At 40.7% G+C, this 15,727-nt stretch overlaps 1 protein-coding gene across 1 annotated transcript in view; it reads right to left on the reverse strand.

The window, feature by feature from the left end:
• C2CD6 (C2 calcium dependent domain containing 6) overlaps window positions 1-14,989 on the reverse strand; it is a 203,402-nt gene extending 188,413 nt beyond the window's left edge. Inside the window, exon 1 of the mRNA XM_062196818.1 lies at window positions 14,759-14,989. Coding sequence (XP_062052802.1) covers window positions 14,759-14,989 — 231 coding nt within the window. The remainder of the gene's footprint in view (window positions 1-14,758) is intronic.
• Window positions 14,990-15,727: the final 738 nt, after the last annotated feature.

Here is a 15,727-nt window from a genome sequence, read left to right on the forward strand (position 1 = left end):
CTGAAAAGGAATTCAAAAGCATGATGACCATAAGGTTGTTCAAAAACAATGAGAAGCAAATTAATGAGTTAAAGAAATCCATACACAACACAAATGAAACATTTTACTGGGAGATAGAGATATTGAAGAGAAATCAAACTGAAATGTTAGAAATGAAGAATCTAATATGTCAAATAAAAAATAAAGTGGAAAGTTTTAACAACAGATATGGTGAGGCAGAAGTGAGAATATACAAGCTCAAAGACAATCTTTGAAAATACCTCAGGCAAAAAACAAAGAAGAAAAAATTAGAAAATCCGAAAATAGTGTTCAAGATTTATGGAATACTATCAAATGACCTAACATACAGGTCTTAGGAGTTCCTGAATGTATGGAAATAAAGAATGGGTTAGAAGCCCTATTTAGTGAAATAATAGCAAAAAATTCCTACCATGGAATTGAGATCTTGGAGAGAAAGCAAAATTAAATCTTAGAAATGAAGAATTCAATATAAAAATTTAAAATTCAGTGGAAAGCCTTAACAACAGAATTGGTGAGGCAGAAGAAAGAATATCTGACTTAGAAGGCAAAGCACAGTAAATTACATAGACCAAACACAAGAAGAAGAAATAGGAAAACTAAAAAACACTGTTGGGAATCTACAGGATACTTTCAAAGGAGCCAACATACAGGTTCTAGGAGTTCTGAAGGTGTGGAAAGAAATAAGGATTAGAAGGCCTTTTTACTGAAAAAATAACAGAAAATTTCCCCAATTTGGAGAAAGAAAGGGACATCCAAGTATGGGAGGCACATAGAACCTCTAATAGACACGACCAGAAAAGTTCTTCACAACAACATATTATAATTAAACTTTCAACAGTAAAAAGTATACAATTCCAAAATGTGCAGGAGAGAAACAACAGATTGCCCTCAGAGGATCTCCAATTAGACTCAAGCTGACTTCTCATCAGAACCCTTACAGTCTAGGAGAATTGACATATAAAACTGTCTGGGGCTGGCAGCTGTGGCGTAGTGGGTAAAGCCACCACCTGCAGTGCTGGCATCCATATGGGCACTGGTTCAAATCCCAGCTGCTCCACTTCCAATCCAGCTCTCTACTATGGCCTGGGAAAGCAGAAGATGGCCTAAGTACGTGGGCCCTTGCACTCACATCGGAGACCCGGAAGAAGCTCCTAGCTCCTGGCTTCAGATCAGCCCGGGTCTGGCCATTGCAACCATTTGGGGAGTGATCTAATGGATGGAAGACCTCTCTCTCTCTCTCTCTCTCTCTCTCTCTGTGTGTGCGTGTGTGTGCCTCTGCCTCTCTGTAACTCTGCCTTTCAAATAAATTAATAAATCTTTTTTTAAAAAAAACCTGTCAATCAAGAACACTATACCCTGAAAAGCTCTCATTAAAAAATGAAGGTAAAATACAAACTTTCCAAAACAAACAGAAATTCAAAGAATTTGTCACCATTCGTCCAGCCTTACAAATGATACTTAAAGAGGTACTGCATATAGAAACAGAAAGACAGTCATAATTATGAAAGAATGTGAAGGTAGAAAATCTCCTAGTAAACACAGAAAGGAAATCCAAAGCAAACAATAGGAATACTTATGAGGAAATGGCAGGACCAAGTCATTACTTATATAATAACCTTGAATGTAAATGACCTAAACTATCCAATTAAAAGACTGGCTGAATGAATTAGAAACAAAACCCACCTATTTGCAGCCTGCAAGAAAGACACTTCACCAACAAAGATATACACAGACTGAAAGGACAGAAAAAGATATTCCACGGTAATGGAAAGCAAAAAATAGCAGGAATAGTATCTTAGTATCAGACAAAATAGACTTTAACACACAAACTGTTAAGAGACAATGAAGAACATTAGGTAATGATTAGGGATCAACTCAACAGGAAGACGTGACTATAGTAAATGTGTATGCACCACAAGTCATGGTGCCTGGATATTTAAAACAAATGTTGATAGATCTAAAGGGGGACACAGACTCCAATACAATAACAATAGGGGACTTTAACACCCAACTTTCAGCAATGGACAGATAAACTAAAAAAAAATCAACAAAGAAAACCAACAAAGAAACAACAGAGCTAATCTACACAATGGACCTAATTAATATCTACAGAACATTGCATCCCACAGCTGCATAACACATTCTTCTCAACAGTGCCTGAAACTTTCTCTATGATAGACTATATGCTAGGCCACAAGGCAACTCTCAACAAATTAAAAAAAAAAGTGAAATCATACCATGTAACTTTTCTGACCACAATGGAATGAAGCTAGAAATTCACAACTTAAGAAACTCTAGGAAATAGGCAAACACATGGAAATTGAACAACATACTTCTGAATGAATAGAGGGTCATAGGAGAAATCAAAAAAGGAAATTAAAAAATTCCTGTAAATGAATGAAGATGACAATGCAACATATCAAAACTTATGGCATACAGCAAAAGCAGTGTTAAGAGAGAAGTTTATAGCAACTGTGCCTATATCAAGAAATTGGAAAGGCATCAAATAAACAATCTAACAATGTATCTCAAGGACTTAGAAAAATAAGAACAAACCAAACCCCAAATTAGTAGGAGGAAAGAAATAATTAAAATTAGAGAATACTTAAACAAAATGGAAACAAAAAAACACAAAAGATCAAAACGAAGAGCTGGTTTTTTTGAAATAGTAAACAAAATTGATACACCATTGGCTAAACTAACCAAAATGAAAAGGCAAAGATCCAAATTAATAAAATCAGAGATGAAAGAGGAAATGTAACCACAGATATCATAGAAATAAAAAAATCAGAAATTAGTACAAACAGCTACATGCCAACAAATTGGAAAATCTAGAAGAAATGTATAGATTTCTGGACACATACAATCTACCAAAATCGAGTCATGAAGACACAGAAAAACTAAACAGACCAATAATCGAGACAGAGATTTAATCATTAATAAAGGCCCTCCCACCAAGTCTGGATGACTTCACTGCTGAATTCTACCAAAGTTATAAAGACAAAAAAATTCCAATTCTCAAACTATTCAAAACAATTGAAAGGGAGGGAATCTTCCCAAACTCCTTCTACGAGGCCAGCATCACCTGAGTTCCAAAACCAGAAAAAGATACAACAAAGAAAGAGAACAGTAGAACTCTTTCATATCACTTATGAACACAGATGTAAAAATCCTCAATAAAATTGTAATGAAAGTTGTTTCCAAACAAAACTGATCATTCACCCAGACCAAGAGGGATTTATCTCTGGTATGCAGGGATGATTCAACATACACAAATCAATAAATGTGATGTCACATTAACAAACTGAAGAATAAAAACCACATGATGGGGCTGGCGCTGTGGCGCAGTGGGTTAACTCCCTGGCCTGAGGCACCAGCATCCCATGTGGGCACCAGTTCGAGACCCGGCTGCTCCACTTCCAATCCAGCTCTCCGCTGTAGCCTGGGAAAGCAGTGGAGGGTGGCCCAAGTCCTTGGGCCCCTGCACCTGCGTGGGAGACCTGGAAGAAGCTCCTAGCTCCTGGCTTCAGATCGATGTAGCTCTGGCCATTGCAGCCATTTGGGGAGTAAACCAGTGGATGGAGGACCTCTCTCTATCTGCCTCTTCTCTCTCTGTGCAACTCTCACTTTCAAATAAATAAAATAAATTTTTAAAAATAACCACATGATTATCTCAATAGATGCAGAAAAGGCATTTGATAAAATACAACATCCTTTCATGATAAAAGAAAAAAAAATCTTAAGTAACTTAGGTAGAGAAGGAACATTCCTCAATACAATCACGGCTATGACAAAGCTACAGTCAGCATTACACTGAATGAGGAAAAGTTGGAAGCACTTCCACTAAGATCTGGAACCAGACAACGATGCCCACTCTCACCATTGCTATACAATATCACTCTGGAAATTTTAGCCAGAGCCATAAGGCAAGAAAAAGAAAACAAAGGGATTCAAATTGGAAAGAAAGAAGTCAAAGTATCCCTGTTCACAGATGACATGATCCTATATATAGGGGAACCAAAAGACTCCACTAAGGAACTACTGCCAAGTTATGAGAGTTTGGTAAAGTTGCAGGACATAAAATTAACACATAAAAATCAATAGCCTTTGTATACAGAGCCCATGACATGGCTGAGAAAGAACTTCTAAGACCAGTGTCATTCACAATAACTATGAAAAATTTAAATACTTCAGAATAAAAAGAAATAGAAAAAGATACAAAAACATGGAAAGCTCAATTTACAGACCCAATGCAAACCCAATCAGAAGACCAATGACATTCTTCTCAGATATAAAAAAGTGCTAAAATTCATATGGAAGTACAATGGACTCCCAAGTAGCTAAAGCAATCTTATACAACAAAAACAAATCTGGAGGCATCACAATACCATACTTCAAGACATATTACATGGTAGTTATAATCAAAATATTCTGGTACTAGCACAGAAAAATAGAACAATGGAACAGAATAGAAACCCCAGAAATTAATCCATGCTCTACAATCAACTAACCTTTGACAAATGAGCTAAAATCAATACTAGAGAAACAACAGTCTCTTCAAATGGTGTGGGGAAATTGGATCTACACAGGCAGAAGTACAAAACATTACACCTACCTTTTACCTCATACAAAAATCAACTCAAAATGGACCAAACTCTAAATCTATGACCTGATATAATCAAATTACTAAAGGAAAAACATCTGGGAAACTCTGCAAGACATCAGCATAGGCAAAGAGTTCTTGGAAAAGACACCAGAAACACAAGCAATAAAGGCAAAAAGTAGATAAATGGAATTACATCAAGCTAAGAAGTTTCTGTATTCCAAAGGAAGCACTCAACAATGTGAAGAGGCAACAAACACAATGGGAGAAAATATCTGTAAACCATGCAACTGATAAAGAATTAATATCCAGAATCTATAAAGAGCTCAAGAAACTCAACAACAAAATAAACAATCCAGTTAAGAAATAGGCAAAGGACATGAACAGGTATTTTTCATAGGAGGAAATTCAAATGGCCAACAGACACATGGAAAAATGCTCAGATTCACTAAGCCATCAGTGAAATGCAAATAAAAACTACAATGAGGTTTCAACTCACCCAGTTAGAATGGCTAACATCCAAAAATCAAAATAAATAAATAAATAAATAAATGCTGGAGGGGATATGGGGGAAAAGGTACTCTAATCCATTGTTGGTGGAAATATAAACTAGTACAACCATTATGGAAGACAGTATGGAGACTCCTCAGAAATCTGAAAATATATCTACCATATGGTCCAGCCATTCCATTCCTGGAGATTTATCCAAACAAAATGAAATCAGCATATGAAAGAGTTATTTGTACCCCCATTTTTATTGCAGCTCAATTCACAATAGCTGGGCACCAGTTTGAGACCCGGCTACTCCACTACTCCGATCCAGCTCTCTGCTATGGCCTAGGAAAGCAGTGGAGGATGGCCCAAGTCCTTGGGCCCCTGCACCTGTGTGGGAGACCCGGAAGAAGCTCCTGGCTCCTGGCTTCAGGTCAGTGCAGCTCCAGCCTTTGCGGATCAACCCCAATAAATTGCTATATATACACTATGGAATGCTATTCAGCTATAAAAAAGAAATGCTGTCTTTTGCAATGAAATGAATGCAACTAGAAATCATTATGCTTAGTGAAAATAAGCCAGTTCCAAAAAGACAAATGTCATATGCTTTCCCCAATTTGTGTACAGAGTACAAAACAATGTATATGAGTGAAATCAACACTCCGAAATTTGATTATTGTTTATAGCCCTTGTCTATACTCTTGAGGAACAGTGGTTTTTCTACTTACTACTTGTTGAATTCTTTTAGTGGAGGATTAAGCTTGTGATTATAAAATAAACTGAAAGTAATCATTACAAAAATTAAAATACAACATTAAAAAGGGGAAGAAAGGAGGGTGGTGTATGGATGGGGGGCAGTGGCAAGTATCGTTATGCTGTTACTTCTGTAAATATGAAATACATGAAATTTGTTCACCTCATATAAATAAAACATTTTTAAAAATAAATAGTGGACATTACTAGCTTAAGGAGAAAAAGCAAGAAGTTATAGACCTTTGCACATCCCAGAATATCCTTTGTTCCACAGATATGACTGTCTAGAATATGGCATAAACATACACCCAAGCTGGATGGTGGTAAGTGACAGGAACAGTGATATGTATGTCACTGCTCAACCTACTTCCACTGGGTTTCTGTGTATTTCTGCTCTAAAAGATCAGGCATTGAGACCAATGGGGGCCAGCAGCTACACAACAATGATGGTCCATCCCTACTATCTCATCTCTAGCAGTACAACTTCATCCCTGCTGAGCTATGATATTCTGACAGCTTCCAGGAACTATACATTCTCCTGGCTATTGATGGCAAGGTATTCAATGTGACCAAAGCACAAATTCAATGACCTCAAGAGGCCAGAATCTTTATCAGAAAAGATGCATCCAGGGATCTTGCTACATTTTGCCTGGATAAGAAACCAATGAATGGTGAGTATAATGACCTCTCTGATGTCATTCCTGCATAGCAGGAAATTCTGAATGACTGGGACTCTCAGTTTACCTTCAAGTATCATCATATGCTCAAACTGCTGAAGGAGACAATGTAGTCAGATGAGAATACTGAGGAAAATTATTAAAGCATTTAGTGGAAGTTAATTTTTGTTCTTTGTAGAATCATATGTAACATTTCACTCTGGTTTTAAAACATGAGGACCACAATATTTAGAAAGTTTTGAACTTTCTGTAAATTTTTAATTTAGTATCACTAGTGACACCTAGCATGGTATATTTCTGTGTTACAAATCCAGAAAGTGAACTTTAGTGTTGTTATGCAAAGGTTCTGACTGTTTTTCTTTATCTAAAATTACTACAGGCTGATTTTAAGTTAAAACAGGTAAAATGGATATTTCCTTAAACAGATAAAAATGTTAAATATACACCAAGAACAAAGGGTCAACCTTTAGTCATGATGTTCTCTAAAGACAGCATGACTTCTGTTTTACGTACCACTAAAGCAAATTTACAGTGTTCCAAAGGCTTTGGTAGTGACTAAAGAGAGCTTCCCATTAACAAAATGAAATCGAAAAGCTGGACTCAGTTGGAAAAAATTATTTTTACTGTATTTCTAGAATATGTTGTTGTCTTTGCCCTCACATGGATACACAGACATTCTGACAAACACAGTAACCTACAGTCAGAATTAAAACAGAATCTGGGCCAGTGCCACGGCTCAATAGGCTAATCCTCTGCCTTGCTGCGCCGGCACACCGGGTTCTAGTCCCGGTCGGGGTGCTGGATTCTGTACTGGTTGCCCCTCTTCCAGGCCAGCTCTCTGCTGTGGCCTGGGAGTGCAGTGGAGGATGGCCCAAGTGCTTGGGCCCTGCACCCGCATGAGAGACCAGGAGAAGCACCTGTCTCCTGCCTTCGGATCAGTGTGGTGCGCCGGCTGCAGCGCACCAGCCGCGGCGGCCATTGGAGGGTGAACCAACGGCAAAGGAAGACCTTTCTCTCTGTCTCTCTCTCTCACTGTCCACTCTGCCTGTCAAAAAAAAAAAAAAAAAAAACCCAGAATCTGAACATTCACAAGCATTATGTGGCAAAAAACAACTGGCTTCCTAAAAACCTAAATACATGAAGATCATAGGATTATTTCTCAATCATCATGTTCATGATGGGGCAATGGTTACTTGATTATATCATGTTCATGGCATAGCATATAGGACAAACAGGTGTTTACTCTTCTAAGAACTTTCATACATACTCTGAAGAGTGAGGAAATAGTACATGACACTATCCAAGTGTTTTTTAAAGTAAAGTATATTCATAAGGTAATAGTTGTTATGTCGTTAATAAAAAAAATAATGCCATTGCAAAAGTATAGTCAAGTGTCTAGGTATTTGATATTATTCTTTTGGTTAACACTAAATGTAGCTTAAGTAGTCTCTAGAATTGTATGAATTCGGGCCAGCGCCGTGGCTCACTAGGCTTATCTTCTGCCTGCGGCGCCAGCACGCCAGCTGTGGCCCAGGAAGGCAGTGGAGGATGGCCCAAGTGCTTGGGCCTTGCACCTACATGGGAGACAAGGAGGAGGCACCTGGCTCCCGGCTTCAGATCAGCGCAGCGCGCCAACCATATTGGCCATTTGGGGGTGGGGGGGTGAACCAACGGAAGGAAGACCTTTCTCTCTGTCTCTGTCTCTCTCTCACTGTCTAACACTGCCTGTCAAAAATAAAAATAAAGCCGACACCGCGGCTCACTAGGCTAATCCTCTGCCTTGCGGCACCGGCACACCAGGTTCTAGTCCTGGTCGGGGCATCGATCCTGTCCCAGCTGCCCCTCTTCCAGGCCAGCTCTCTGCTGTGGCCAGGGAGTGCAGTGGAGGATGGCCCAAGTGCTTGGGCCCTGCACCCCATGGGAGACCAGGAGAAGCACCTGGCTCCTGCTATCGGATCAGCGCGGTGCGCCGGCTGCAGCGCGCCTATGGCGGCGGCCATTGGAGGGTGAACCAACAGCAAAAAGGAAGACTTTTCTCTGTCTCTCTCTCACTGTCCACTCTGCCTGTCAAAAAATAAATAAATAAATAAATAAAAATAAAAATAAAAATAAATTTAAAAAAATTAAAAAAAGAATTGTATGATTTGTAAAAGTACATATGAACAACTACTGAGATTCAAACTCTTGTAACTGTAGTTAAAAAGCGAACATGTTTTGTGAACTGTGCTTAATGGTTTTTCTTTTTCAGATCAAAACAAAATGAAATTCTTTTGGCCATTAATAAAATGGTTTTACCTAATAAAGAAATAATGGGTGAAAACTTCCCAAATCAGGGGAGAAATATGAACATCCAAATAGATGAAGTTCATTGGTCTCTATAAAGATTTAACATAGGAAGTATGGAACATAGCTTCTGCCAAAGCACTCTCAGGTGAGAACACACTTCTGAACATAGGGTGTGGCCACAGAATGTGGGAACAGCTCCTGCCAAAGCATTCCCAGATGAGGACACACTCCTCCTGAATACAGGGTGTGGCCGCAGGAACTGATTAGAGATAATAAATGACCTATTATCACGAAAAGCATTGAATCCTCATGGGAACATTGGCTCCCATGAGGACATGAAGCTACTTTCCCAGATTTACTTACCTGATAAACCAAGTCACAAGGCACCCCATCAATGTCTCAACAATCATGTTCTAAAGAATATCAAGTAATGGTACAAGTAATGTTAGAGCACACACATGCGCTGTGCAAATGGCTGATATAATCCTTGTCAATAAAAGAGACAAGCTGGAAACTAGCCAGCAGCATTCTTCAGAGGAAGACTTCCCATGGCTTGTCTCTCCTTTCACTTATGCACCCAACACCAGGGGCAGTATTATCATGAAACAGATTAAGTTTCCATTTGTGATTCTGGCATCCCATACCAGGTACGAGTTCGAATACCAGCTATTACACTTCTGATCCAGCTGTCTACGAATGTGCCTTGTAAGGCCGGGAAAAATAGTGCAAGTGCCTGGGCCCCTGCCATGCATGTGGGAGACCCAGATGGAGTTCCTGGCTCATGGCTTCAGTTGTGGCCCATTGGGGAGTGAACCAATGGCTAGAAGATTGCTCTTTGTTCGTCTGTCTGTCTCTCTGTCTCTGTCTCTCTCTCTCCTTGACACTCTGCCCTTCAAATAAATAAATAAATCGTTTTAAAAAAAGATTTAACCTAAAATGACTTCATTGAGGAACATTATAATAAAACTGTCAAAAATCAAAGGAGAGAATTCTGATAGCAGCAATACAAAAGGAACCTATTTATACAATGGAACTTTCACATGGTTATCACAAGATTTCTCGGATTATTTACAGACCAGGAGAGAATGGAATGATACACTCAAAGCTGGAAGAAAAAAAAAAACACCCAATAAAGCTGTCCTTCAGAAATGAAGGAGAAACACTTTCTCAAACAAACAAAACCCAAGGGAATTCACGACCATTAGACCTTGCCTTACAAGAAATGACAAGGGAGTTCTTCAAGTTGAAATGAAAGGATGCTAATTTCATACGATAACAGACGAAAATGTAAAGGTAAATATAGAGTCAAATTAATAATAATCTAATACTGTACCATGGAGGATAAATAACTCTTGTATAAAGGTTAAAAGAAAAAAAGCACTTTCATTAAATAAAAAAAGAAAAAAGATCATCACTAAAATAGTTTATTGCTACAATAATTAAATAGATACTCAATACGAAAAGACATAAATAGTTACATAAAAAATTAAATAGGCACAAAGGGATAGAGTTTTGTGTGTGATCAAAATTAAGTTGCTAGGGGCCAGCACTGTGCAAAGCAGGTAAAGCCCACCACCTGCAGTGCTGGCATCCCATATGGGCACCAGTTTGAGTCCCGCTTGCTCCACTTCTGACGGAGCTCTCTGCAATGGCCTGGGAAAGCAGTAGAAGATGGCCCAAGTCCTTGGGCCCCTGCACCCATGTGGGAGACCCAGAAAAAGCTCCTGGCTCCTGGCTTCAGATTGGTGCAGCTCCAGCCATTGTAGCCAATTGGGGAGTGAACCAGCAGATGGAAGACCTCTCTCTCTCTCTCTCTCTCTCTCTCTCTCTCTCTCATACACTCTCACTCTCTCTTTCTCTCCTCCTCTCTCCCTCCCTCCCTATCCTCTATCTATGTAACTCTTTCAAGTAAATAAATAAATCTTTAAAAAAAATTAAGCTGCTAAAAGCTTAAAATTGATTGTATAACTACATTTTATTTAAGCCTCATAGTAACTACAAACAAAAATCTAAAGTAAATCCACAAAAGATAAAAAGTAACAAAATATGTTACTACAGAAAAACATCAAATCACAATGGAAGACAGTAACAGGAATAAAGGAACCAAACAACTATATAAAGCAGTAAGAAAATAATTAATATGAGGTGGGAGCAGATTTTATACAGAGGCTTCTTCTCAGAACAAAAGAAAGAGAATTTGACAGTTTTAGTATCTGCTTGCCCGAACAAAGTGCTAAGGTTAATTGGCTAAAGGGTAAATGTGGCAAGGGACTTTCCAAAAAGAAAAAAGGGTAGGGGAGCCAGGAGGAACAGCTTGTCTAATCAGTATCAATACACACATATGCACATCTCTGTAGCAATACTGTAAGCAATCCTATAGCAAAATATCCAATCAAAATGTATGTACCCAAAATATCCAACCAAAATGTATGTAAAGAAAAAACAGGGGCCAGCGCTATGGTCCATAGGGTTAAAGCCCTGGCACCAGCATCCCATATGGGCGCTGGTTCAAGTCCCCGCTGCTCCACTTCTGATCCAGCTCTCTGCTATGGCCTGGGAAAACAACAGAGTATGGCCCAAGTCCTTGGGCCCCTCCACCCACATGGGAGACCCAGAAGAAGCTCCTGGCTCCTGGCTTTAGATCAGCTCAGCTCCAGCCATTGTGGCCATTTGGGGAGTGAACCAGTGGATGGGAGACTTCTCTCTATATATCTATCTCTCTGTCTCTACCTCTCTCTGTAACTCTGTCTTTCACATAAATCAAATAAATCTTAAAAAAAAAAAAAGTTGTTTGTAAGAAGGTATATAAAAACAACCCCCTTGGTTCACAGCTCAGAATTTGGATGAAAATCTTCTGAGCCAGCCAACATAAAATAAAAGCTGCTTCCTTCTAAAAGCCTTGATGTCTTTGGACCCTGATAGTTCCAGTCGGGCCCCTGGAAGTATAAAAAAACGTATCTCTCACCTTGAAAAGACAACAACTAATTAGGCTATTTGGATTATATTAAAAGTACTGGCAAGGGCCTGGCACCGTGGCGCTATGGGTTAAAGCCCCAGCCTGCATCCCATTTGAGTGCCAATTCGAGTCCCAGCTGCCCGACTTCCAATCCAGCTCCCTGCTAACCTGCCTGGGAAAGCAGCAGAGGACCCCCTGCACCCATGTGGGAGACCTGGAAGAAGCTTCTGGCTCCTGGCTTCAGATCAGCTCAGTTCCGACCACTGCAGCCATTTGGGAGTGAACCAACAGATGGAAGACCTCTCTCTCTCCCTCCCTCCCTCCATCTCTCTCTCTCTCTCTCTCTCTAACTCTGTCTAAAAGTTACAAAAGTCTAATGATCTTGTTATGTTGTTATGTCATGATGGTTATCTTAATTTAAAAAAATAAATAAATGTTTATAAAATCATACAGGTGCTTTCTAAAATACTATATAAAGTAAGCAAGTGCCTCTTCTTCTTGATTAGTGAGTTTTATAATTTTAATCATGGCTATTTAAAATCTGTCATCCATGGTTCTGTATTCTCAAAAAACACAATTAGATTTACAAAAAGGATTCTAACAAATTTTCTTAAATATAGGCTCTCTGACAACTTTAAAATCACTGGACTAGATAAAAAAAATTTCAAAACTCTAAAAAAAAACCCAACAACAAATTGATTTCAACTAATAATTCACAAAAAAATCTATTTTTAAAAAATATATATATTTATTTGAAAGTCAGAGTTACACAGAGAGAGGAGTGGCAGAGAGAGAGAGGGGTCTTCCATCCAATGGTTCACTCCCCAATTGGCCGCAATGGCCCGAGCTGCACCGATCCAAAGCCAGGAGCCAGGAGCTTCTTCCTGATCTCTCACACGGGTGCAGGGGCCCAAGGACTTGGGTCCTCCTCTACTGCTTTCCCAGGCCATAGCAGAGAGCTGTATCAGAAGTAAAGCAGCCAGGTCTTGAACCAGCACCCATATGGGATGCCAGAGCTTCAGGCCAGGGAGTTTAAACATACAAAAAGATATGGCAACCTACTGCATGTCACTTTTCCTTTCATGCACTATGTTTCTTGAATATTCCAAGCTTCACTCTTTGGCAGAAGCACTTATTTGTTCTCACAATGCTCTCCCCTCCAACTCTTTAAGCAGCCAGCCTCTTCTCTTTCCTCAGGTTTTCCCCTAGAGCCACCTGTTCAGAGAGGTCCTCTCATCCCCATCTAAAGTATTGTCTGCCCCTGTACCACGAGGATTCGTGATCACAGTGCCCTATTTCCTTCAGAACACAGCATATTCAGGAACTGCCTCCCAATGTGTTAGCTTCCTATGGAAAAGTGCTCTATCTTGTTCACCACTGATCTCCCATGGTTAGCACAAACTTGGCAAATATGTCAAAAAATATGTGTAATAAAAGTATTGAGAGGTGACAAAATAGAATACAAAATTTCATGATTAGAGAGGTGGAATCATTAGAATGAAGGTCCAAAATGCAGAATTGCAGTGAGCTGCTGAAAGGAATTAAGGAGGATCAACAAACTCAGACTGAAGTGTGAGATGTGTGACCCACATTTATTAAAATCTTAAAGCACACTAGTCCTCAGCCTAAGCACTGTCTTCCATTATAATAGCTAATCATTCCAATTCCCTTAGTAACTTCCATTGCATAAACCTTTTAGAAAAATCCCTTTGGGATCTCTAGTCACTTATCGCTCCTTTTTTCTTCACCAGTTTCATCCAACCCTTCCGTCTCTCCTGGCTGGCTTCTCCATCCTACATCCTCAATCTACAATCCCTACATCAATGCCTATCTCTTTGCTCTGTCTGGAGTGATTCTCAAACATGACTCTTTCCAGCAACCACCTGAAATAGCTTAAAATTTGTGCGCACTCTCATACACCTACCACCCTGATTCAGGTCTCAGGTAGAGGACCAGGGACTCTACATTTTAACAAGGCAACCAACATGATTGGGACTAAACAAGACATAAGTCTGGAGAAAATTCCATCAAAAATATGTCTACATGTATCCTTTTGTCACTAAAGATTTTCCCAATGGATAGTAAAGAGATAGCCTACTTTTTTGTGGGTAGCTTTTTTTTTTTTTACCTTAAAAGGGGCTCCTCATACCAAACACTAGAATTCACCATTGTATAAAATACAGTCCAAATTCCTTAAGAGAACACAGAACACTTTTTATGGGCTATATTTCCTATTAAATCTCTCTTACACACTTTTGATATTTTTCCTAATATGACTGTGTAGCTAATACCAATTATGCTCTCAATTTACTACAATGCCTCAAGAGTATCTAAATTTTTGGAAGAGTTGTACCTTAGATACCAGGTAATTCAACTCCTTAATTTTACAGGGAAGGACATCACCTTTTTGAATGTCGTTTGTTTCCTGATACTTTTATACATCCTATTTCTTAATAACTTAAGACCAACAAAGGATGTAAACCTTCCTTACAATCCCCCCAACAAGTTTGAAAAAACGAGTCTCAATTCGATTCTCCTTTTCCAGTTCTCCATTCTGCCCCAGTACCACTGAATAAAGTGATAAAGGCAAGCATTTCAGGAGGCCAGTTACTCACTTTGTAAGCATGATGCACACCTGCTCCTGCAGGTTCCTTATGTAGGAACCTCAGGATGGAAAAGAAGGGTAACTAACGTTTCTGCAGGTTAGCCCTTCGCCACGTAACCGAAATCCCAAGGATGCCGTTGAGCACAGTAGCTAACACTCACTGACACTTGGCTCTTTACAGTTCACATTGTTCTTTCACTTCTCCTTTAAGTAAGCATTCATTATTGTCTTAGCAATGAGCAAAGCGAGATTCTGAGAATTGCCCAAGGTCCCACAAGCAAACTCCTCGTCAGCTCTCACTCTCCCTCCCCCTCCACTCCCCCTCCAGATGCTGCAGGGGACACCCTTGCCAGACCCTCACTCACGTTGAGCAGCCGGTACCCGGTGCCCTCCTTGTTCTTATCCTTGGGCAAAGCCGTCCTGCCATGGTCCTGACCATGACGGACCGAAGGATACTCAGCCCCTCTGACGTGCATGGCATCCGGGTAGCCAGGGGCACTCTTCTGTGGAAACTGGGCAGCGAACGGAGAATGGAGGCGTCCATCGCGGTTTTCAAACGTGTTGGAAAGCCTCGGCGCCTCTTTGGGCGGCTCCATCGCTCCATCCTCCACCCAGGCCCGTCAGCAGCACCTAACCGCCGCCCGCCCGCCACTGCGCAGGCGCCGCACGTGCCCCTTGGTGTCTGGGTCCCGCGTGCGGCCTACTGCGCAGGCGCCGCACGTGCCCCTTGGAGTCCGGTTCCCGCGTGCGGCCTACTGCGCAGGCGCGGCACGTGCCCCTTGGTGTCCTGTTCCCTCCTGCGTGCAGCCTAGGAAGACGCAGGCGTTCAGGCCCAGCCGCTCCTGTGTGGCTTTGGAGACGTGTCGCGTTCAGAGAGCCTCGAGGGTCTGCCGCAGGTGCTTCTCTGGCCGTTCCGGTCACCCTGAGAAAGCTGTCAGAGCTCGCTGGGGCACAGCAAGCTTCCTGCACTCGGTGGTTAAACGCCGGTCTTCACCGTCCCGTCCGCCCTTCAGTCCTGAGCCCTCGCCACCCGCGCTTCTTCCTGCTGGGCGGTACACAGCATCAGCCATCACTTCCTGTGCGGTATCTCCGAGCTGCAGTGTTGAGCTTCGGTCTGCTTCCCCATCTACCTGACTGCTCCATGGACGCATAGTACAGTCATGTTCATCTTCCTCTTAATCTCCTGTGGCAAACTCATCTGATGTAAAAATGTCATGCCCACAAGTATCTTTAATATCCGGACACGTTTTTAAATGTTAACCCTAAACGTCGGAACCGTCGTTTTTCTGTTTAGTGCGGGACATTGTGATGCTTTCGTCATGAGTCTTCTCCAG

This window comes from Lepus europaeus, chromosome 1 (assembly GCF_033115175.1).
Source record: "Lepus europaeus isolate LE1 chromosome 1, mLepTim1.pri, whole genome shotgun sequence".
In the NCBI taxonomy this organism is placed as follows: Eukaryota; Metazoa; Chordata; class Mammalia; order Lagomorpha; family Leporidae; genus Lepus; species Lepus europaeus.